The 24417-nt window shown below is 41.3% G+C and overlaps 1 protein-coding gene across 2 annotated transcripts; it reads right to left on the bottom strand.

The window, feature by feature from the left end:
* Positions 1 to 5423: 5423 nt before the first annotated feature.
* Positions 5424 to 10447, bottom strand: LOC114683010 (olfactory receptor 2T4-like). 2 transcript variants are annotated; one of them, XM_028857174.1, is made up of 2 exons: positions 9525 to 10447; positions 5424 to 5433 (listed from the first exon to the last, which is right to left on the bottom strand). In XM_028857174.1, the coding sequence occupies exons 1-2, from the start codon at positions 10445 to 10447 to the stop codon at positions 5424 to 5426; spliced, it is 933 nt and encodes a 310-aa protein (XP_028713007.1). The 2 variants fall into 2 exon arrangements, with proteins under 2 accessions (XP_028713007.1, XP_028713006.1); XM_028857173.1 differs by lacking the exon at positions 5424 to 5433 and having other exon boundaries at positions 9491 to 10447.
* Between the last annotated feature and the right edge of the window lie 13970 nt (positions 10448 to 24417).

Below are 24417 nucleotides of genomic sequence, written 5' to 3'. Positions count from 1 at the left end.
AACTTGATGTGGCATGTTTGGTTGATATCCATGGGAGGCCTGCCCTCCTCTAAATAGAAACAGAAGAAGAATGTATGGGGGGATGAAGAGGATGAGGGGGACTGGGGAAGAGGAAGGAGGGGAAACAGTGGTTTGGTTGTAAAATAAATTATATATACATATATATAATCTGAAAAAAAAAACCTCCAGCCTATGGCATGATACTGCACACATTTAAGCAGTTGTCCTTCTCAGTCCCTGAGCTACCATCTCATATGCCAGCCTTCTGTGGAAGCATCTCCACAGACAAACAGAGCTATGTTTTAGCATCTCTTACTCCAGTCAAATTGACACGCCAGCATTACTCTCACTGTTGATATCTCAGCCTTTCTCATTCTATGTGAGAACACATTGTCAGTGTACATGCACTAAATAAAAAGTGACTCATAAAGAAACAAACTCTTACAGTCTCACAACAAACACGGAGGCATAAATTCCAAATACACTAGCCCATATGGATACTGTGCATGTGCTCTACAATACTGGCTATAAAGAGGGGAAGTGATATTTAAAGTGACCTGTAGCAAGAATTCTAATTGGTCTTAATAATAAAAACCCAGAGTCAGATATCAGGGTGAGAGCTGAAAGATTAGAGAAGCAGAGCAGCCAGCCACTAGAAAGACTTCTTATCTCTAGGAATCTTCAGACTGTAAGGGCCAAGCTCCTGTCTCCACCATGTCTTATCACTTCCTCTCTTGTCAGCCATTTATATCAGCCTGTTTCCTCCTCCCAAGTACTAGGATCAAAAGCGTAAGATCCCAAGTGCTGGGATTAAAGGTGTGTGCCACCACTGCCTGGCCTCTAGTGGTTAACTCCACTCTGATCTCCAGGCAAGCTTTATTTGTTAGAGCACAAATAAAATATCACCACAGTGACCTCACACACTCAGACATTGGTCACCTAGAACTCCTCATGCTGACACAGTCTCCACGTGCTGGCACCTATGGCTAGAGACCATCTCAATCAATGTCTCCAGATGAACTCTGCAGGGTCAGCCTTAAGCTACTGACCCAACACGCCCTAACACACCACTTAGAGTCTCTCTCTGCAAAGGTTTTGGGCTTCGCATTTGACTACCAACATAGATTTGTCTGCTACCTGCTGGTACAGTCTGAGACTGCTGTGAGCCTCTACAGGTGGTCATAGTGGGGATGCCAAGTCTTATTGATGGACAAACAGATCTTCTGCATCTGAAGGAAGGAAGAGAAAGCTGTGGTGAAGTGTGGGGACCAGTAGTGAGCTTCATGTGCAGCTGTTTTTTGGTCACGATTGTGAAAGGAGAAGTGAAGGGATGATTGACAAGAGAAGTGGCCAATAGGGAGCGCAAGAGTGGATGATTGGAGGAAATAAGCAGCATGGGAAAAGCCATGTCCTCCCCAGCCACAGTCTACTCCCTTGTGAAAGGTCTTACCAACTGGAATCCTGCCCACCCTGCCTCAGCTCTCTGGCCCTACAAATCATTCCTGGGAAGCGAATCTATGATGCAGAGTTCATCACTGATTTCATGAGCCCAGGTAAAAACTATTATGACTTTCAACCACCCCCAAGAGTGGCCATACTGACGCAAGTGGATCTTGAAGGCATCACACCCTGCATCCCCATCCTTGTGTCCCCATGGCCTTCCTTCTACCCTCTGAGAGCTGTATCTCCCTGGGCAAAGCCTTGCCAAACCCCTATGCCTGCACCTGAGCTCTCTTTCTGTGAGCCACACCACAGTGGTCAGGTGGCTGTCACAGGTTTCCTGTGACAGCAACTTAAGGGGATCCTAGTTTCGCATATCTGGTTCCAGCCCTGGACTGCCATGTGAAAACATTCCTATAGAAACTATAGACCAGTGGTTTTCAGCCTGTGGGTCACTACCCCTTTGGCAGTTCAATGACCCTTTTGTAGAGTTTGACTAAAATCATCAGAAAACAAAGATAATGACATTATGATTCATAACAGCAACAAAATTACAGTTATGAAGTAGAAATGACATAATTTTATGGTTGGGGGGTCACTACAACATAAGGAACTGTATTAATGAGTCACAGCATTAAAAGGTTGAGAACCACTGCCATAGATACTTTTGAGAATGTTCATGATTTAAAAGCTATGTTTCCTAAATACCTATTTATCTTGTAAAGCTGCCTCCTCCTGTCCCCCTTTGGCGGGAGGTTTGATGACTCATTTAACCTCACTATCTTTGCTGTTAAGGTCAGGGTTCTATTTCATCTGGACTCCATCTCAGTAGTTACACATCCAGAAAAGTACTAATTTCCATCACTTGTCACTGAGAGGCTGAGTTCTTACTTCTCACATTGATAGCAATGAGTGAGAAATAGGGCCTGGGGATATAATTCAGTGCTCCTCTGCAATAAATGATTTTTAAAGGTCACAATTACAAAAACTGTCACAATTATAAAAATTATCAGGACATAATAAAGGTAAAAAGATGAAAATTGTGATGTCAAAATTCAAAATGTAGGGTTGTTGTTGGTTGTTTTTGCTCTTTGTAGGGCCCATCACCAAGTTCCTAAATAAATCACACACACAGAGGTTTATTCTCACTTATAAATGCCCAGCCTTAGCTTGGCTTGTTCTTGCTAGCTTTTCTTAACTTAAATTATCCCTTCTACCTTTTGCCTCTAGGCTTTTTCCTTTTCTTACTCCTGTATATCTTACTTTCACTCTTACTCCATGGTTGGCTGTGTGGCTGTGTGGTTGGCCCCTGTAGTCCTCCTCTCCTTCTCTCGCTGCTTCTTTCTCCCTTCTCCCAGATTTCTCCTTCTATATAACCTCTCTGCCTGCCAGCCCCACCTATCCTTTCTTCTGCCTTGCTATTGGCTGTTCAGCTCTTTATTAGACCATTTGGTGTTTTAGACAAGCACAGCAACACAGCTTCACAGAGTTAAACAAATGCAACATAAAAGTAACACATCTTAAAATAATATTCTACAACATTTCCCCCTTTTGGCTAAATAAAAAGAAAGGTTTTAACTTTAACATAGTAAACTACACACAACAAAAACAGCAATCATATTTACAATATTCTGCCCATTTGTAGTTAGCATATTCAGAGAAAATAATGCATTATCTATCCTATCTTAGTGAATTCAAAGTTGTTTTAGTGGTTTTTCGAGACAGGGTTTCTCTGTGTAGCTTTGCGCCTCTCCTGGGACTCACTTGGTAGTCCAGGCTGGCCTCAAACTCACAGAGATCCGCCTGCCTCTGCCTCCCGAGTGCTGGGATTAAAGGCATGCGCCACCACCGCCCGGCCGTGAATTCAAAGTTTTACACCTAACTTACTTTCTAATATAACTAAGGAAAACTGTAACTATAACTATCTAGTCTTCAACTCTATCAAGGACCCAGAGGATGTAATATTATCTAACAACAGAGACATTTGCTGTCTAGACAGTCACCCAAAGGTCCTCTGAAATCCATCTTCAGCCTACAGGCCCAGAATTTCTGGCAAACTTCTCAGTGAAGCAGTAAATCTGAAGGACTGTCTTGCCTTCTATTGCCAAAGTTTGTCAGTGCGCTTTCTGCTGTGTCTTTCAGAATATCCGACAGACTCTTCTGTGAAGCAGGAATTTTGAAGGACCTTCCTACTTTGTTTTGGCAAAGTTCAACAGTCTTTTCCCCGTGTGTCCTGCATGTCCAGTCTGCACAGCACATTGTCAAAGGCAAGAGCAGTTTCTTTGCCCAGTGGCTAACCTTGCCACAATGAAAGCAAACTCCATAAGGAATTTCTTTGATGCCCATCATCTCTGAAGTAAATTTGTGCTGCCAGGAGCAGATGTATTTCACTGTCATGAAAAAACCTTAGATTAACAAAACATTTTAAATGCCATATCCTATAGGTCTTTGAAGTATTTGTAGACCCTTTATCTAACATATGTTTCTATATGATCCTGAAAGCATACCTAACATATCTACAAATTTGATTGTTAAAAATGACTACTAACCTATGTTTCTAGATTATCCTAAATAGTTTACAATAATAACTTTCAAAAACTATAATTTTACCTCATATTTTTAAATAAACTGTATAGGTATATAATACCTTAAGCAAGTGTTGAAATATATATACAATATGTTGTAATAAAAATAACCTTAAATTTTTATTAATATACAAAAATCCCCCAAACAAGAACAGAAACATACATACAATATGCTGCAACAAAAATTACCTTAAATTTGTATCAATATACAAAAATCCTTACAAATACAAAATATTTGAGATCAATAGTTGTCCCTTAGTTTATAGTTTAGTCAATAATCTACCCTATTATTTAAAGTATATTCAATAATCTACCCTTCTATCTTATTCCTATATCCCCTAAATATAGCAAACATCCATAACCTACCAAATAGCCTCCCACAGCCTCCCACAACTCAACTCTTGGGAATGTGGACATTGTTTTCTCCAAACTGCTTCCTGCTGTCTATGGATGAAGTATCATTAAGGGTCCCTGAGAAAATTTTGAGATAATGACCAAGTCCTGGGAAGACCAGCAATAACCTTTGCTGATAGATATCACCTGTCAAGTTTCAGGAGGTCTCCCTTGACCAAACATGATCTATATTATTCTTGAAGGGATCCATATCCTCTTGTCTCCTGTGGGAACAAAGCTCAAAAGTATTTTTGATTTCCGTTTGACAAATACATTTTTTGACTTCTTTTTTAAAATTAAGATAGTCCTAAAGTATCTAGGTTGGTTCAATTTTCAGTCCAGTTCACAATTCCATCTCTCTTAGCCACTACTGTTTGCTTATCAACATTAAAATAATTCAGAATCAACACAATAACATACAGGATCTAGACTCCCTGTGTATTTTCCATCATCACATGGCATTTTCTTTTATATTACTTTCTCTCTCTCTCTCTCTCTCTCTCTCTCTCTCTCTCTCTCTCTCTCTCTCTCAAGACTTTACTATTTCTAAGAGTTTTTTTGTTTCTATAACTGTCCATCCCTGGTGGTGGACAGGTCCCAGCAGAGTATGCAAGGAGTTTGTGGGGGGAGGAAGTGAGCCAGGCCTGGTAGTGGTGAGAATCTTGCAGCTTGACTGACTAGCAGCCAGAGTACTTCTTTATTTATATAGAACTTAGTAAGCAGGGATACATTCATGATGTTCTAGAACATAGATCATATCCTTTTTGGTTTTGGACATGTGTTTCACTTCCTCTTGCTCATCTTTTAGTCATTATTAATAAACTATGACAGAACAGAGTTATCATTTCCAATCATTTTCCCTCAAGTTTTGACATCACTGGTATAGAGTTATCATTTTACTTATTAACCACAACCCATTTTTTTTAAGAATCTAGAGGCATATGACAGCCTGTTCTCAGGCCAATAGCTTTTGTGGTTACAAGGACACTAGACCAAAACAAATCTTCAAGTCAGCCTGGGCATATTGTCATGTCCCAAGCAGTGCATTATTAGCTCTTAATGGTCAGAGTGCCCAAGAAAATCCTCAGGCCAAAACTGCTGCAGTTATTATTCAAATTCTGGCATAATAGAATGTTTATATTTTATATCTTTATAGAATTTGTCTATATGTATAATCCTGGCATTATGTTGTTCTTGGTCATATGATACATTTTTTGACTTCTTTTTTAAAATTAAGATAGTCCTAAAGTATCTAGGTTGGTTCAATTTTCAGTCCAGTTCACAATTCCATCTCTCTTAGCCACTACTGTTTGCTTATCAACATTAAAATAATTCAGAATCAACACAATAACATACAGTAGCTCTGTATGTGCTAACCTTTCTAAGAAAGGGAGGTCCTGACATTGCATTCTTTTATCATCTTTCCATTCTATATTTTGCTCCTCAATATAAGTCTCTGTGTAGGACTAAGGTAACTTCAGCTAGTCTAACTCTGTAGTAGTATATGCCATGTAATTGCCTGAGTGTATAGTGGGAAGAGGCTTGCAATTTGAACTGTGGTCAACTCCTCTAGCACACCAAATCTTGTTGACCTTTTTGAGTTTACTTTGTTTTGAATATTTTGTTTCTGCCTAAGTACATGAACAGATGTTTCAAGAATATCTCATAGCCTTATAAAGAGATCTCTGGCTTCTTTATGTGTGTCACAACCTCCAAGGTGTAAGGAAGACCTTCAAAAAGATAAGGATATCTCCAAAAAAGTGGGAGGGGTAGTATGTTCAGGACTTTCCTGGAGAAACTTAGAAATAGTATTCTTGGGAGAAGGCATAAATGATTCCAAAGAAATTCTCTATCAATCCAATATTCCCAAATTGTACAAATATTAAAAGCTTCCTAAGTATGCAGCAGGTGGAGATGAAAACCAAAAGTGGCATGGTGACCATCATGTGCCTCAGCTTTGCTGGATCTTTGTTAAGCAGCTATCCTGGCTTTGTGACTTTTGCTATTCCCATCAGATATGGCTGTGCCACACTTTTTCTTTCTTTCTTTCTTTCTTTCTTTCTTTCTTTCTTTCTTTCTTTCTTTCTTTCTTTCTTTCTTCCTTCCTTCCTTTTTTTTTTTTTTTTTTTTTTTTTTGGTTTTTCAAGACAGGGTTTCTCTGTGTAGCTTTGCGCCTTTCCTGGATCTTGCTTTGTAGACCAGGCTGGCCTCGAACTCACAGAGATCCGCCTGGCTCTGCCTCCCAAGTGCTGGGATTAAAGGCGTGCGCCACCAGTGCCTGGCGTTTTTTTCTTTCTTAAGCCTACGCACATTGTAAAATACACTGGAACCTATCTAGAGGTTTTTCTGTCTGTACTTGTTTTTTTATTATTATTATTGTTATTATTATTATTTAAATTTTTTTCATTTTACATACCAATCACAATTCCCCCTCCCCCCTTCTCCTGCTTCCCTCTACCTCCCCCCACCCCACCCTTCACCCCTCAGAGGGTGTAAGACCTCCCTTGGGGAGTCAACAAAGTCTGGAATATCAAGTTGAGGTAGGACCAAGCCCCTTCCCCCTGCATCAAGGCTGAGCAAGGTATCCTACCACAGGGAATGGGCTCCAAAAAGCCAATTCATGCACCCAGAATAAGTCCTGGTCCCACTGCCAGGGTCCCCACAAACATATCAAGCCACACAACTGTCACACACATTCAGAGGGCCTACTTAGGTCCCATGCAGTTTCCCCAGCTGCCAGTCCAGAGTCCATGAACTCCCACTAGCTCAGGTCGGCTCCATCTGGACCTCTTTTTACTATATATCTTTTAGCCTTTTTGACTGCATGAGCAAACTTGAGACTGTCGAGCTATGCCTGGATCCTCCACATGGCTCTCCTGCCTGGTTCTGACTGTTTCTAGGTTCCTGAGAGCCAAGTTTAAACCTCACAGCCTGGTCAGAGGTTCATGATTGAGAACTGCATTAAACCTTCTAGCTGTGGAAGCTTCCTGAGCTGCCACATGTGGTTTTACTTAGCTTGCTGTTTTTATTTAGTACTGCTGGCTGAATAACAGTGCCTCTTAAAGGAGCTGTGTCCTTCTTCTTTTCTTTTCTCTTCTCTTCTTCTCTTCTCTTCTCTTCTCTTCTCTCCTCTCCTCTCCTCTTCTCTTCTCTTCTTTTCTTTTCTTTCTTTCTTTTTTCCCCCCAACTTTCTCAGGACCTACATGGATTCTGCCTCACATTGGATATGACAATGTTATTGGTTGTTTTCATCTTTTGGGGGGCCCAGCACCCATCTCCCAAATAAATCACATACATGGAGGCTTATTCTTACTTATAAATGCCCAGCCTTAGCTTGGCTTGTTTCTTGCCAACTTTTTTTGTTACTTAAATTATCCCCTCAACATTTTGCGTCTGGGCTTTTTCCTTTTTTTTTTTTTACTTCTGTAATCTTACGTTCACTCTTACTTTGGGGCTGACTGTGTGGCTGAGTGGCTGGCCCCTGGAGTCCTCCTTTCTTCCTCTAGCTCCTTCTTTCTCCCTTCTCCCAGATTTCTCCTTCTGTATATTCTCTCTGCCTGCCAGCCCACCTATCCTTTCTCCTGCCTCTCTATTGACTGTTCATCTCTTTATTAGACCATCTGGTGTTTTAGACAGGCACAGTAACACAGCTTCACAGAGTTAAACAAATGCAACATAAACAAAAGAAACACACCTTAAAAACAATTCTGCAAACTAGGGTAAAATTTAACATCTTGAATTTTATTTTTTGTTTATGTAGCCAAAATTATTTTCTCCTTAAAATAATTGTTTTATTATAATATTATTTCTTAGTCTCATGACAACCACAAAGTAAAAACTTGTACACAAACATGAAGGAAAAAGAAAAAGATCTAAATAATATTACTAGAGAAAATCATCTAACTGCCAAAGTACAGAGTAAGAAAAGAGAACAGGAGGAATGTAGCAGAAAATTAGGAAACAGGAGCTGGTGCAAACGTGTGCTCTTGTTTATGATATTTCTTCCATGGGTGACAGTGGACTGCATTATCCAGTTGGAACATGCAGAGCCGCTGAATGGGTAAAAGATAAGGCCCAATATCATAACTCGATTAAATCCGCTTCATCAATTAGTTCAGTTCTCGGCACTCATGTTGGGCAGCTCACAACTACATGTAAATCAAGCTCAAGAGGAACTGATGACCTCCTTTGGCCTCTGTTGACACTGCACACACATGGACATGCACGCACACAGTTACACCTCACAGAAACACATATATCCATATAGCGCGCGCACACACACACACACATTCACACAGAAAAACAAACATACATACACACACTCACACACAAATATACACAAACACTCATGCATATAAACACAAAGACATAAACACATACAAACACATATGTATACACACAAATACAAACACACAAAAAACACATATACATATACACACAAACAAATACACATGGAGACCCACACACAAACACACATACCCATAAAAATAAAATCTTTGTTTTAAAGCAAAGGAAAATGGTTTGATTACTGAATTCTAACAAGTGTTCCGAAAGTAACATCAAATTTCCAACTGTTCCAAAATATTAAGGGAAGGGAAATACTTCCCAAACCCTCACAGCAGTCTGGTACTGTTCTGAGACACACAGCAAGGATACACATAGTAAAAACTATGGAACAACATCTAAGATAAACATTTACGCCAACTTCCTAACAGAATACTGGCAAATTATATTTATATCCCATTAAAAATATTGCTCTCTATGACCAAATGGAACATATCCCAGGAATGCCAGCTTGTTCGATGCACATAAAAAAAGAAAAGATTGGAACCCATTCAACTGTGTCAATACACAGAGCAAACCCACTTCACTGAACCAGCATCCCTTTCTGATAAAAATCTTCCAGCAAATCAGATGCAGAAAGTCCCTATTCCTACACAACAAAAGTCCTTGATGAGAGGACATATCATGCTCTCGGTCATGTGAGCATCATACAAATAACATAAGCATGAGATCTGAAACAACTGATGTGTAAAGGAAAAGAAAGGAAACTTCATTCCAAATTACTTATTTTACTGGTTCTTGAAAGAGTGTTTCACACCCAACAGTTTCTCCATGGCATCTATGACATTCTTATTCCTCAGACTGTAGATCAGTGGGTTCAGCATAGGGGTGAGTATTGTGTAAAACACAGACACCACCATGTCCTTCTCAGGGGTGTGGAAGGAGGCAGGGAGCATGTAGGTGTAGACAGCAGCGCCATAGAAAAGGATGACCACAGTCATGTGGGAGGAGCAGGTGGCCAGGGCCTTCTTCCTGCCCTCTGCTGAGTTCATCCTGATAACTGTGAGGAGGATGAATGAATAGGAGCTTGAGATGACTGTGACAGGGATGAGAAGCATGAGCACACAGCACAGGTACATGAAGGTCTCATAGAGCTGGGTGTCTGAACAGGAGAGCTTTGTCACAGCGGGGACCTCACAGAAAAAGTGATGGATCTCATGGGATCCACAGAATGGGAAGGTCATGGTGACAGGAGTGAACATGAAGCCATCCAGGGATCCCAGGAACCAACAGACAGACATCAGGAGGAGACACACTCTACGGTTCATGAGGACAGGATAACGGAGTGGATGGCAGATGGCTACATAGCGGTCATAAGACATGGTAGCCAAAAGGAAGCATTCTGAACCTGCTAGTGTCACATAGAGAAACATCTGTATCCCACAGGCAGCAGCTGAGATCTTGTGGCTCCCAAGAACCTGGTCCATGAGCATCTTAGGTACAGTGACAGAAATGTACATCATGTCCATGAGGGACAACTGGCTGATGAAGAAGTACATGGGTGTGTGGAGGCGGTTGTCAGAGATTATTAGAAGGATCAGTAGGGCATTCCCAGACAAGGCCATCAGGAAAATCACAAATATGATGACAGCAAGCAGGGCAGGGTGTTTGGACTGACTGAAGAATCCGACCAGGGTGAAATCTGACTGTCCAGTGTAGTTGCTCATCCAGGTAATGATGTTCATGGGTGTTTCCTAGGCAACCAATAATGCTATGGGGTTAGCATCATCACGTGACATTAGGAACTAATGCTCAGGGATATGTCCTTAACCTGACGGTGCTACCAGAGGAAGTTTCCTGACCTGGAGATCTGAGGATTGCATATTTCACATAGTTCAATCAATTTTTTTTTAAAAAAAACTTAGAATTCATGTCTTGGTCAGAATCACTGGTGATTCAGGGCAAATTCAAGGTCATGAGCTTTCCTGAGGACAAACAGAGTCTTCTGTCAAGTATTACCAACTTGAGGAATGCTACTCGATACTAACACATAGTGATTCAGTGACAAAATTTGAGGCATGCTGCCCCATGCTAACACAAATAATGATTTAATGACAAAAAGGGGTAAAATCAAAATTGTTTTGAACTATGTGACTTTAAAGTAAACCCTGACCTCCATGAATTAAGGGTGCAATTGGCATCTTAAAATCTCTGAGGTGTTCATTTACCATGGTCTCCTCATGAGAAGGGGAGGAAGCAGAGAGCTAGGGAGGCCCACGGAGATCCACAAAGATACTGCCAGAAAAGACTGCTGGCAATGGACGAGAGACGGCAGGAACTGACCTACTCCGGTGATGGGATGGCCAGACACCCTGTTAGTTGTGCCATAAACCCCATCCAAGGAAGGTCTGAGGAATCTGGATGCAGACATCCATGGCTGGGCCCCTGGTGGAGCACTGGGAGTCTAATTAGTGAGAAAGAAGAGGGTTTATATGAGCGAGAATTGTTGAAGCCAGGGTTGGATAAAGCACAGGGACAAATAGCCAAACAAATGGAAGCACAGGATCTATGAACCAAAGGCTGAGGGGCCCCCAACTGCATCAGGCCCTTGAACGGGTGAGACAGTCATTTGGCTTGATCTGTTTGGGAGGCAGCCGTGTGTTAGTGCCGGGTCCTGGGCTTGTTGCATGAGTTGACTGTTTGAATCGTGGGACATATGCAGGGACACTTGGCTCGGTCTGGGAGGGGGGGACTGGTCCTGGCTGGACTGAGTCTACCAGGTCGATCCCGGTCCTCGGGGGAGACCTTGATCTGGAGGAGGTGGGAATGGGGGTGGATGGGGAAGGGGAAGGGAGGCGAGAGTGGGAGAACAGGGGAATCTGTGACTATTATGTTGAAATAAATGATGTTGTAAATAAAAAAAAAAAAAAAATCTCTGAGGTGTATTGCATATAAAAACACTTTTAAGAGTAATAATTTAAGGGGTAAATTTCAACAGGTGAATCTCCTTAGTCCCCAGGATAGGGCTCTCTGAGAGTTTCTCTGCTGCTTGAAGAAGCTTCACCTTCACACAAGCAGGACCAATGCTCAGAACCCTAAAAGGCTTGGAGCATAGAGCCCACTCACTAGCCAAATACTGCCACCAGTCCACCTGTTCCTCTACCCACTAGCTCTCCATCTGCTACCTAAACTAGTGCTATTGCTGATGCTGCTGGTGGTGATGGTGATAACTTTGACTTTTGGTTTTGTCAAGGTTAAATAAAGCAAAACAATGAAAGTTCTTTCAAAAGCCAAAGAAAAATGGCTGAGCACATGCACTCTTACATTTTTAAGATTCCACTATCCTGGAGGGCCATCTAAGAGATGAGTAATATTACTGTATTATGGACAACAGTACTTTTGTTCTCCAGTTTAAATATCGTGTACACATTTAAGAATTTAGTTTTCAAAATAACAAGGAAGAAAACTTCAAATAAATAACATATACAGCCTACTTTAAAAAGATTTTGGATTTGAAATTTTTTCTGTGTTTGTTACAAGTGCATTAATTTTGTATAAATGTATAAACACTTTAAATGTATATTTAGAAAAGCATTCACATGAGTGAATGCATAACATATTTACACATTTATCCTTGATTAGCACAGTTAGCAGAAAAATTCACCTGTGTAAGGTCTCGCCACGTGCTCTAACGCTACAGGACCTCACAGGTGTGTCCCCAGCCAGGCTGTGTTTGCAGCACCATCTGCTTTGTAGAATGTCACTGTCCCTGTCTCCTGGGATCCACAAAGCAGAGAGAAAACTGAGCGATGCTGAGGTGCCTCTCACACGGGTTCCCTGCTCTCCGTGCTCCCTGCTCACAGCCTGAATCTGCACTGGACTCTGAAACCAGTTAAGGCGACTTTGAACTTGATGGTACTTAAGTAGGCTCCTGCCAGTCTGTGCAGGACAACACGTAAATAAGATAAAGTCAAATTTTTAAATGGCTGCAAAGTGAGTAAAAGCAACAGGCACAAATAGACCTAGCCTGTCTGAAGTCCGCTAAAGCTTATACCATGTCTTCTCCTTAAACAGACTGAATTATTCTACCTAAAAAAATTAAAAGTATTTCTTTTAATGTGCATGTGTTTTACTTGCATGTATGAATGTGTGTGTGTGTGTGTGTGTGTGTGTGTGTGTGTGTGTGTGTGTGTGTGTCAGCACTACATGTGTCCTTATTGCCAGGGGAAGATATTGGATCCTCCAGAACTGGTTACAGAAAGTTGTGAGCGGCCATGTACCAAGTGGATGCTGGGAACTGAACCTAACTGGGAGTCTTCTGCAAGATAAACAAGTGCTCTTAACCCCTGAGCCAACCTTCCACCCATTTTTAACCTTTTGATTTCTGAAATGGTAAATGTTGAGTTATGGTAGCTCTCACCAACACAGCACAAGTATCATCTCTTCCTAAAAAGAGTTCAGCTGTGGTTACAGGGAAGGGGGGGAGTTCAGAAAGAACTGCCAGCTCCAGAGGCATTTACACCTTTGTGAGAGCTCCCTACACTACTCCTGATGCTGGGCTGGTTAAAACCCTGTGCTTTCTGTGAGGCTCAGGAAGCTGAGAGAGCTGCAGGGCCCCAATGCCTACATTAAAATGTTGGACAAATTAGAGGTATGTTGCAGAAGATAAATGGAAAGACATATAGATCAATGATATATAGAAGCAGAGGTAGACAGAGACAGACAGACAGATTTCCTTTCTACCAAAGTTTCCTTGGCAGATAAAGACTAAATTATGTTCAATATTTAAATGTCCCCAAACACTGCAGAGACATCAGACTATTTCATTTGTATTTGTGGACATGGTAGATCTCAGGCCAGGGCAGTGGCCCCCATATATGGAAACCTAAACCCTGGATGAATGGAGGTCAGAAGAGACTGGGGGCTGTGCTGGTCAAGTCAGTACTGCACTCTGTCAAACAGCAGTTTCCGACACCAAGACACCCAGGACACCAGGAGGACTAGGAACATGGTGTCTGAGGCACACACGGGGATTGCAGCCTGCTCAGACCTGTTGCGTCTCCTGTGGACAGTCAGATGCAGCGTCACTCTGGGGTTGCTAACAGCACTGGCAGAGTCCCCCAAGCTACTGGAGCCAGCCGCATAGGAGTCAGTTCTGAAGCCTTTCTACAGCACCTCTCCCCAGGAGTCTGAGTTACTTACCTTCTATTCTTCATTTTCAGGAGACCTCAGATTTCAGAGTGTGTCCCTAATATGAAACAACCAGCCGACAAAAGTTGTACATTTCACCAGTTTTGATAACAAAGAGCATGCCCCTGCCTCAGTTCTCTTGGAAACCCCATTTCCCTCTGTAGTCTGCAGTTCAGTCTAGACAATGCCCTGCCCCTTTCGTCACAGGATACATGGGATGAGCATGTAATTCTTAGTGTCATTGTGACACTCTGTAAGCTTGTGGTTCCTTGACTGCTGGTGAATACTATAGCTAAGAAGGCAGCATACATGTTCTTCTGTTCCTAAGTAGCTGGGAATAAAACATGCCAAGTCTGTTGCATTAAAAATAAAGTATTTGACATTTTTGGAAAAAAGTGCATGCTCTGTTCTGCAGAAAAAAAAAACAGATAGAGGAAAATTAAAGTAATATTGTCAAGAACAACTAGAAGATTCAGAAAGCAGATGTTAAGTCAGAAGCAGTGAGTGCTGTGCAGTCTCCCCTCAGCTCCAACTCACCCCAGATGCTGCTGGCAGCCTTGGCCACATGGGCCAAGGGACAGTGGCTGGTTAAGTGCACACAGAGTAGGAGGGGAGTGAAGTCATCCCTGGCTGGACTTTGCTCATTAAGGGGTGGCGTGGTGTTTTTTTTTTTTTTTTTTTTTTTTTTTTTTTTTTTTTTTTTTTTTTTTGTCAATAATGTTCCTTTGAGACTTAGAAGACATAATGAATAAAGAAAAAAAAAAGCTGAGAGTCATCTCCACTACAGAGCTATGGTTTTCTCCTTGTGTCTTCTTTTCTTTTTTGTTGGTTCATTAGTTAACCCCTTGTTAATTTTATTTTTTTATTTCTTATTAAGAAAATTTTTATTCATTTTACATACCAACACAGATCCCTCGCTCTCCCCTCCTCCCAACCCCCAGCCTTCACCCCAAACCAAACTCCCATTCCCTCCTCTGAAATGGTAAGGCCTACTATGGGGAGTCACCAAACCTGCTACATTCAGTTGAGGCAGGTCCAAGCCCCTCCCCCACATCAAGGCTGTGCAAGGTGCCCCACCATAGAGAGTGTGTTGCACAAATCTTAGATGGTCTTTTAATAAAAAACAACAACAACAACAGAAAACAGAGCCAGTTATCAGGTTGAAAGCTGAAAGATCAGAGAAGCAGAGTTCCTGTTTCCTCATGCCTTATATACCTTTCTCTGCCCTGCCATATTACTTTCTGGGATTAAAGGTGTGTGTGCTTCCCAATCAAGGCATGAGATCTCAAGTGCTGGGATTAAAGGTGTGTGCCACCACTGCCTGGATCTATGTCTAATCTAGTGGCTGACTCTGTCCTCTGATCCTCAGGCAAGCTTTATTAGGGCACACAATATATCACCACAGTAGTAGGCTCCAAGAAGTCAGCTCATGCACCAGGGATGAATCCTGATCCTACTGCCAGGGACCCCCTTAAGTAGACCAAGGTACACAACTGTCTCACTTATGCAGAGGGCCTAGGCATCACCATCCTTGACCTCAAGCTCTACTATAGAGCAATAGTAACAAAAAACAACTTGATGTTGGTATAAAAACCATCATGTGGACCGATGGAATCCAATTGAAGACCCTGACATTAATCTACACACCTATGAACAATTGATTTTTGACAAAGAAGTTAAAACTGTAGCATGGAAAAAAAGAAAGCATCTTCAACAAATGGTGCTTGCATAATTGGATGTCAGCATATAGAAAGTTGCAAATAGATCCAAGTCTATGGCCATGCACAAAACTCAAGTCCAAGTTGATCAAAGACCTCAACATAAATTCAGTTATACTGAACCTGATAGAAGAGAAAGTAGGAAACAGCCTTGAACACATTGGCACCGGAGATCACTTCCTAAATATAACACCAGTAGCACAGACACTGAGAGCAACAATTAATAAATGGGACCACCTGCCACTGAGAAGCTTCTGTAAGGCAAAGAACACAGTAAATAAGACAAAATGACAGCCTACAGAATGGGAAAAGATCTTCACCAACTCCTTGTGTTTTTTAATCTCCAAGATTTGTAAAATGGTAATTGTAACCTAAATTAAAAATGATCTGAAATTTAAACTTTGTAGATAAATCTCAAGCATGAGATACATAAGTCAGGTAATGCATGGCCATAGCCTTGGGTACTTGTCAAAGTTGGTTTCTTCCTCTCTCTCTCTCTTCCTCCCTCCATCCCCATGTTCTCTCTCTCTCTCTCTCTCTCTCTCTCTCTCTCTCTCTCTCTCTCTCTCTCTCTCGTGTGTTGTGTGTGTGTGTGTGTGTGTGTGTGTGTGTGTGTGTGTGTGTGTGTGTTCATATATACTTCCAGTAGTAGTTTTCACAAGCAGGGACTCCAAAGGTTGGAGTTCAGCTACTTAATCATAGACATTGCCTCTCATTAGTGCCCAAAAATTGACCAAGAGGTCCATCCCTCACCTGCTATCTTGTCCTCTCCCTATCAGGACAAACATGAGAAACAAGTCCATAAAAGATATCTTATACCTGGCACTAGGCTGTTGGGCAGTCCATGGCTTCTGGGAGCAGTATCCCCAGTACAGAGCATGTACAGCCATATAAATACGTAAAGAAGAATAGCAAGCCTTTTCAATAAACATCCTTAGATGTCCCCATCTCTGTTCTCACTCTCATCCCTTCCCCACTACAGGTTCCTTCCCATCATCCTTTGTCCTTTGTGCCACTATAGTCCACTCTCACCTGTCCCCTAAGATCTCTCTCTCCCTTCCCACCAACCAGCACTTCCCCGTTCCCTGTATTCTGCAGATTAGCATATTAAACACACAAATCCAAAGATTCAACACTAAGATCCACAGATGAGAGAGACCATGTGATATTTGTTGAAAACAGAATTCATAAACATGTAAATAGATGCTCATACTGAGAACCACAGTTACACATTTCACAATTCAATAACATTAATGTGTATCCATAGGGCAGTTCTTGAAAAAGAGTCTGACATGAATTCTCTAATGTGTGTGTAGTTATCCACTTGAATTTGTCAGTATTCTAGGATTACCCATTATTTCACTTAATTAGGGCCAAAGAAAAACTGATTTTTTTCTTCCCCTGTTAGGTAGAGTGCACAGAGGAATGGATGCATGAGAGATGGCAGAGCCCATAGCTGGGTCTGGCCAGTGAGTGAGGTCCTTTCTCTATGTTCTTCCTGATCATTGGGACCAAATTGTGAGATGAAGATGCTCTGCCAAAAACAGAACTTCTCAGTGTCACATGATCCTTAGGGTAAAGGAGCTTCAATGTCATAGAAGCTCCTTTTGCCACATTTCTTTTGCCACATTATATTCAATTAGCTTTCTAAGTAAAGATAATATGGAATATATCTCTGAGATTTCAAAAACTCTAAGTTGGATCCTTAGCTCATAGATTTTCAGTCTTAGTTCAAACCTCAGGGTAAAATATACTTTTAAAAGAAATTTGATTTCCCTTTGGAAGCGCTGGGTTATGATAGTCTAGGGGAATGATCCTACACACTGTGGTCCTTCTGGATGAAGGACCTGGATACTTCATGACCCTGAAATGTGGTAGTTTCACTAGGAGTTATGATAGTTCTAACCACAGATATGAATTCTGTTTTGAAATTTTCTTAAATTACAGGTAAATTATAAACCTCAGATCTGCAGGCACAGTGAGCCTCCTGTTAGCACAGTCAGGTTGAGGCACACATCACTGAGCATTCATTCCTAGGGCCACATGACACTATCCTCAAACATTCTTGGTTGCCTAGGAGACACCCACGAACATCATCATCCGGATGAGCAACTACACTGGACAGTCAGATTTCACCCTAGTGGGATTCTTCAGTCAATCCAAACACCCTGCTCTGCTTGTTGTGGTCACATTTTTGGTTTTCCTAATGGCCTTGTCTGGGAATGCCCTCCTGACCCTTCTGATACTGTGTGACACATCCCCTCCACACACCCATGTAATTTTTCATCGGCCAGTTGTCTAACTAAGTAACACTAGCAGTTCAGAATTTTTCCTTCTGACTTCCCTATCTTATGACCAATTACATGGTTACAGTTCCTACTAAGTGTTTTAAGAGCACACTGATACACAAAACACACATTTTTTTTTCTGTCAAGGCCTCAGAAAGGTCTGTTCCTCCAAGGTCATTCAGGCAGGGAGGAGCCACTGAGTCTTGTAGCCTATCTTTTACCAATTGTGCTGTGATTTGGGAACAGGTGAGGGACTTTCTGACCACAGCCTCCTTTGGAAGCACTGGGATCATGTCCCTCCATATTGAATCTCTTCCTTGCAGAATGTACACAGATTAACATCCATCCCTTGGAGCCTCCAGGGCCTCCTGTTCTAGAGGAGACAGGTGACTCACTAGAACTGTGAGACCTTTTGAAAGATGTCCTATGCTCTAGGATGGAGTGCCCTTTATGAGAAAAGACATCGCCTTTGCAGCATGGAAGGATTCTCATCCTTTGTTCTTGGTGGGATAGGTACATCATTTTAGCGTATTTGGTTTCTGAATCACTGCCTATTTTATTTTGTAGTCTCTGAAAACAAATCTTATTTCAGTTATGTCTTATTGAAGTCTTTCCAGCTAGAAAGATGCTCTTATAGTCTTAGATCATGAAGCACCTGAGTTTGAAGATACAGAAAGCCTTGTTTTCTCTGTGTGGTTCAGCTACGTTCCATTTGGTATTATGCACTCAAACTTACATTTATCTATTACAATTGCCATTTTATTAAGCAGTTTTCATGCACAGTAGATTAAACTTGTGTCTGATTTTGCTGACTTTAAAAGGAATAATTTGGGCAGATATTATGAAAAGGAAAGGCCTTGCTTTAATATATTTTTGGACTCTGTAGACAAAGGACAACTGGTAAACCTTGAAGTGGCTGTTGTACAGTGGTCGTGCACATGCTCACCATCATTTTTGAGGGAACGTTTCTGACTTCCCATACATGAGAGGGAGAGGTGGTAGGCCTTACTGCTCCACTTTGAAACATGAGCATTCACTTTCCCAAAGCGATAGAGCAATAGTCCTCATTGCTATGAAGAATTGACTGCCTGTGGATTTCCCCTCTGCATTGTGTACATTATCATTGCTGCACCAGTTGTGACAGTGTTGAGAGGCTACCAGTTATATTTTGCTGTTAATAGTCTATTTGTAGATTAGTATTAAAATGGGTTTAATCCATTTTTAAAGCTGTATGGATTTTTCTAAAGGAACAGCCATTTGCAATATGGGTTTTCATAGAGATTAAACCAATTATAACATTTAGCCAGTTGAGAGCACATGTTCATATAGCAATGTCAACATAGCCGCTATTTGGTACAAGTATGAATTACCTTTTGAAACGGATACAGGGTTACAAAAAGTACTGCCTCTCTGTAATCCCTCCCATTCCACATGGGAAATAGGCCTCTAAGTAGGGCCAATCAACACCCATAAGGTCAGTTGAACCAGTCTAGTCTGTTATTTTTAAATTTTGTATGACATTTGGGAAGGGGAAATATTTTTTTGTCCACTAAGTCAGCTGTTGTAGATGATTCCAAGAGCAGATCAATAACTTCAGAGGCTTCTAATGATTTAAATAAATGTATGATTGAACTTTGACATTAAAATTTTGATTAATATCACTTAATGATCTTTATGGCTCACTTAAAATATGTTACATAAGTTACTCAGACCTTCTGTAACCTGTTGAGGATTTTCAGCTTTTTATTTATTATTTGATTTTGGAAACATGTAGCCATCTTAATTTAGAGGTAAGAATATAGAAATGCATATAGAAATGTACTTTTTACAAAAATATCCTTATTGCTACTTCCTTGTAACATTAATGTCTATGAAGAAAAATGCACAAATACAAGTTGAATTCCTATTTGAAGGGAGCCAGTTACTTCAGACATTAGGGATAGCATGGAAAACATGAAGAAAATCAGAATTAGAAGCAGCCATTCTCTGGTCTCACTGACTGCCACTAAAGCTATAAACAGCTATGTGACAGTGGTGAGCCTCACTAAAGCCCTGAGATCCTTACAACACTTTGAACATAAAGGAAGAAAGACTTCCTAGCAAACTCTCTTCAGAAGGAGGCAGGTGAGGTACACAGACAGGGACAGCACTTTTCCCATTGCCAGGGCATCACGAGGAACAACAGTCAGTTCTGTGTATTTGTGCTCAGATCATACTGTGAATAAGCTTCCCTTATTTCCATGGACTGATTCTGTTGCATTTTATAACACATTCACTGTGTGTCATGGATTCATAACTTTTTAATTACATAGGCTTTGATTGTTTAATAACACTGGTATTTTTATTTACTTTCTCCAACAAAGGTCCTCATGAATCAGTTTCCAGCCTTCACATTTCAAGCTGGAGAAATTCACACAGGACCTTGGTCATACAGGAGTGATGATCTGTAGGGCAGGCAGGTGATGTTTGGGGTGCAATGTTGTCACTATGGTAGCTGCATGTGCCCCTTAATGTGGGTTAGATGCTGGATTCTCTAATCTACTGGGGGCCACACCCTGACACCATGCACACCTAAGACATCTGTGCCCTAATAGTGCTGAGTCAGCTACCTTGGGGCTGGACACAGCCTGGAGTCCCACAGAGCCTCTGTTACCTACAGTTGATGCAGATGGACAAGACCAGCAGCAACAGGGAAAGTCCCCTTTTCTTCCAGCTTCCCTGGCCAAATCCACTCAGAGCCTGCAATCAAACCAAGTATTGAAGGAGTCAAAATCCTGCTCCATCTGCAGGTTAAAGCTCTGGGAACATGGAAGGGCTGAGCTCAGGAGTGTGGCCTGATGAGCAGAGGACACTGTGTGACCAGAGGATGGAATGGGAACACCACATGACGTGGGAACTCGATTGGAAAACTTCTACACTCAGAAAAAGTACAGAGTAATCTGGCTGCAGGATCAAGAGTTCTGAGGTGGATCCATCTTCTTCCCTGTTGTGCATCGTCAACTACACAGTTTACACTTCACAGATGTGTGCAGTTTAAAGCAAGGTGTCATTCTCTAAAGTGTGACACTTGTCCCACTGATGGTAATATAAATATTCTCATTTTCATCTAAGCCATTTGTATTTGTGGTCATTCTATAATTTTCAGGTCACTATTTAAAGTGAAACAAACTGAACTGAGCATTTGTACAGAACGCAGTTCCAATGAACATGGCTTCTGACTGAGCAGAACACAGCCATGAAGTGATGGGGAGAAGGCAAGATGTTACATGAGGTCAGTCTGGGACAAACTAGTAATGGGAACTGAACCCCAAGCTATGGACTCCACTCTTAAAAAGATAACAGGTCACAAAAACTACTGACAGTTTATATGAACACGGAGAGAGACAGAAACAGAGAGAGACTGAGAGGGAATAGAATTCTGCATAGTGAACAAGGGCCTGAACATAAATAACTGACTCATGTTGGACCAGATTACTCTTTATGATGGTGATAGTCCAGGCTATGGTTAATACTGGCTATGACTTTCCATTTTAACAAAACTGAAGGGTAAATGAGCCTGTGGCAGAGGTTTCTGTCACCATCCCTGGCTCACTTAGTTACATTCTTCCTTAAAGTGCCACAGGGGAGTTATTAACACCATCTTTATCCGGGAATGAGCAGGGTCCAGCCAAAGATGATGTCACTTGCCTCCAGTTCCTTCTGCACTTAACCAGCCACTGTCACTTGGCTCCTATGACCCAGGCTGCATCTGCATCTGATGGTGAGTGGACCTGACAGGAGAGAATGCCCAGTACAGGGTGGACCCTAAACAGTCTGTTTGTTCTTCAAGAGGTTTGATTTATCATTTATTGTCTATTTTTATGTGGAGGAAAAAAATTCTGCCTACTTTTCTCTCATTTTTGGTGTTTTGAGACAGGGTTTCTCTGTGCAGCACTGGCTGTCCAGAACTTGCTTTGTAGACCAGGCTGCCCTTGAACTGAGAGATCTACCAGCCTCTGCCTCCCTAGTGCTGATTAAAGGAGTGCACTGCCACAGCCAGCATCTTCCTGAAGCTTCCTTTAGCAACGCTTACTGAGATTTTTTTCCTAAGTTACCAATGAAGGAATATGTGTTTAACAGTTACACATACACACACACTACACACACACACACACATACAGAGAGAGAGAGAGAGAGAGAGAGAGAGAGAGAGAGAGAGAGAGAGAGAGAGAGAAACTTACCTTGATTTTCATTGCTGACCACCTACCCCAGTCTCACAAGTGATAAGATTATAGTAGGCGTCTGCCAACACCCCACCCTTCCTTCTGTATTTTTGGTGTTCAGATTTCAATCCATTAGTTTTCCAAATTTTTTTTTTTTTGCTGTTTATTTAACTTCAATTGTGGGTAACAATTGGGGGTTATGTAATGTCAAAAAATTCTTAATTTTATTTATGTCTCATCATATAAAACAGACTGTGGGTGGTTCTAAACAGAAACTATACATTCCTGGGGAAATGGTGTTTCCCATAGAACCCATGCAGGTACTCACTCTGTGTCTACTCATAGGTTAAGCATTCATGCTGTGCGTTATTGGGTGATGTGAGGCAGATGCCCTGAGACCCTGAGCTTTCTCCACTGTAAGGAGAAACATAGTGACTCCTGTGGAGCACAGGGTGGTTCAGGGATGCTGCTGGCTGGGGAGGATGCTTTGTTATTTGTCTGCATTCACCGTGAGTAATTACCCAGTGTTAACATGCACCAAGCTCTTCACGTGAAATCAAACTCACAGAATGTGTAAGGGCAAGCCAGCTGCTGGTCCTGCTTGTGCAGACATCACCTTCCTGATCTCCTGCTCTCTGGGTGCCTTGATGCCAGTGTTCCCCATTTAACAGAGTGTGCCACCTTCCAGCACACTCCTGCCCTCACCTGCCCCTGACCTCCACTCACCAAGAAAACACTGGGCAGGGATTCTCATAGACTGTGGCAGCCTCCCTGGTCTTTGCTCTCTGTGTCCACAAATATGATTAAGTCATCAGGTAACCTTAAGGTAAATGAGGAAAGCTTAAGTTTTAGAACTTATGTAAGTTTCCTTTCATGAATAAGCCTTCTTAAGATGGAAATCCATTCATTTGTCTTCCTATCTCACAGTCTATTCATCTGTCTGTATCTCTGTCCATCTCCTCCCATAGGTCTCAGGTTTTTCTAACATTTACATGAAAGCATCAAGGACCCAGCATTTTTCTCTTCTCCATCAGCAGCTTGGCAGAACATGGACCTTTAAGGACTTCAGTTTCAGGTGTGTTTTGTGTTTTTGTTTTAGAATCCTGACAGAGATTAAAATGATCCTGAGACTTGTGACTGCTGTTCAGCAGCCCCTCCCTTTAAACTATTGCTAATATGTCAGAAAGAGAAGATTTAATTTCCTTTTTTGGTAAGAGCTATCAAAATGCAGTATCTACTAGTCAGAAAAAAAACTTTACAAATCTCCTCTCTTTGAGAAGTACATGAGGAAGAGGTGTTCACTGAGCCTTGTCAGAAAGGCTGGCTACATTCTGTCTGCTGTTGTTTCTCACTCTGTTGTACCTTTTTAAACCTTCAAATTTAATTCAGATATGTACTATTTTCCCAGCACAGATGGACACTAACTTTGTTTAATGCAATCAAAATTAATGTATCCTTGAATATACAGACAGACAGAAGACAGAAACACACACACACACACACACACACACACACACACACACACACACAATTGCAACTAAGACAGAAGCAGGCTGTGAGCATGAGCAGGGAAAATGCAGATTCACTGTCAGGGACATGTCATGGCTGTATTCTTCTACTTCTCAGACTCAATGAAGAAGTGGCTGACAGTCCATAGAGATCTGCTGCCACAGCCTGGCCTGGCAACCAGCAGTGACTGCTGAATCCTCTGCCTCCTGCTGAAGTTTAGAATAAATGGTGAGGAGATGAATTTGAGAAGCAGAGAACAGAAAAGGGTGAGAGTTCCCAATATCTCAGTCTAACCAGCATTAGAAGAGCAAGCATGTTCTATGTAATGCTGTATCTAAATTTTCATATGACTGTGTTTATGTGAATATATATTGAAAGAGCATTTATCTAGCCAAACAAACATATGTAAGAAACTTATAATTTAATATTAAATGGGAGAATAAGCCTTTTTTAGTTGTGATCTCTTACTATATTATTTTTAAAAACCACATAATTCAATAAATATGAAAATGGGAGTGCATCTCATAATGTGTCAATATTAAAGGAATTCAAAATGACATCTTAAGAATATTCATTAATTAATAATGTGTTTGCTTATTTACATTGGATTTTAATATTATTTTTTGTTTGTTTTTTGGTTAGTGATTCACTATTTTGTTACTAGCAAAAAAATTATCCTGAAAATTTCAAGAACTTTTGATAGAGGACAATATTTTTCATCAGGAAAAATCATGACCATGAACCATGGTAGCTTAAGTCTGAGTTGTAATGGCTATAAACACAAGTGTGAATTCTTGCTTTTTTAAAT

This window comes from Peromyscus leucopus, chromosome 8b (assembly GCF_004664715.2).
Source record: "Peromyscus leucopus breed LL Stock chromosome 8b, UCI_PerLeu_2.1, whole genome shotgun sequence".
NCBI classification, from domain to species: Eukaryota; Metazoa; Chordata; class Mammalia; order Rodentia; family Cricetidae; genus Peromyscus; species Peromyscus leucopus.
The sequence above is the reverse complement of the archived record's forward strand: the minus strand, read 5'-3'. Positions and strand labels throughout refer to the sequence as shown.

What these genes read in the sequence shown, in the direction of transcription:
- LOC114683010 (XM_028857173.1), bottom strand. Translation starts at nt 10,447, where the DNA reads ATGAACATCATTACCTGGATGAGCAACTACACTGGACAGTCAGATTTC.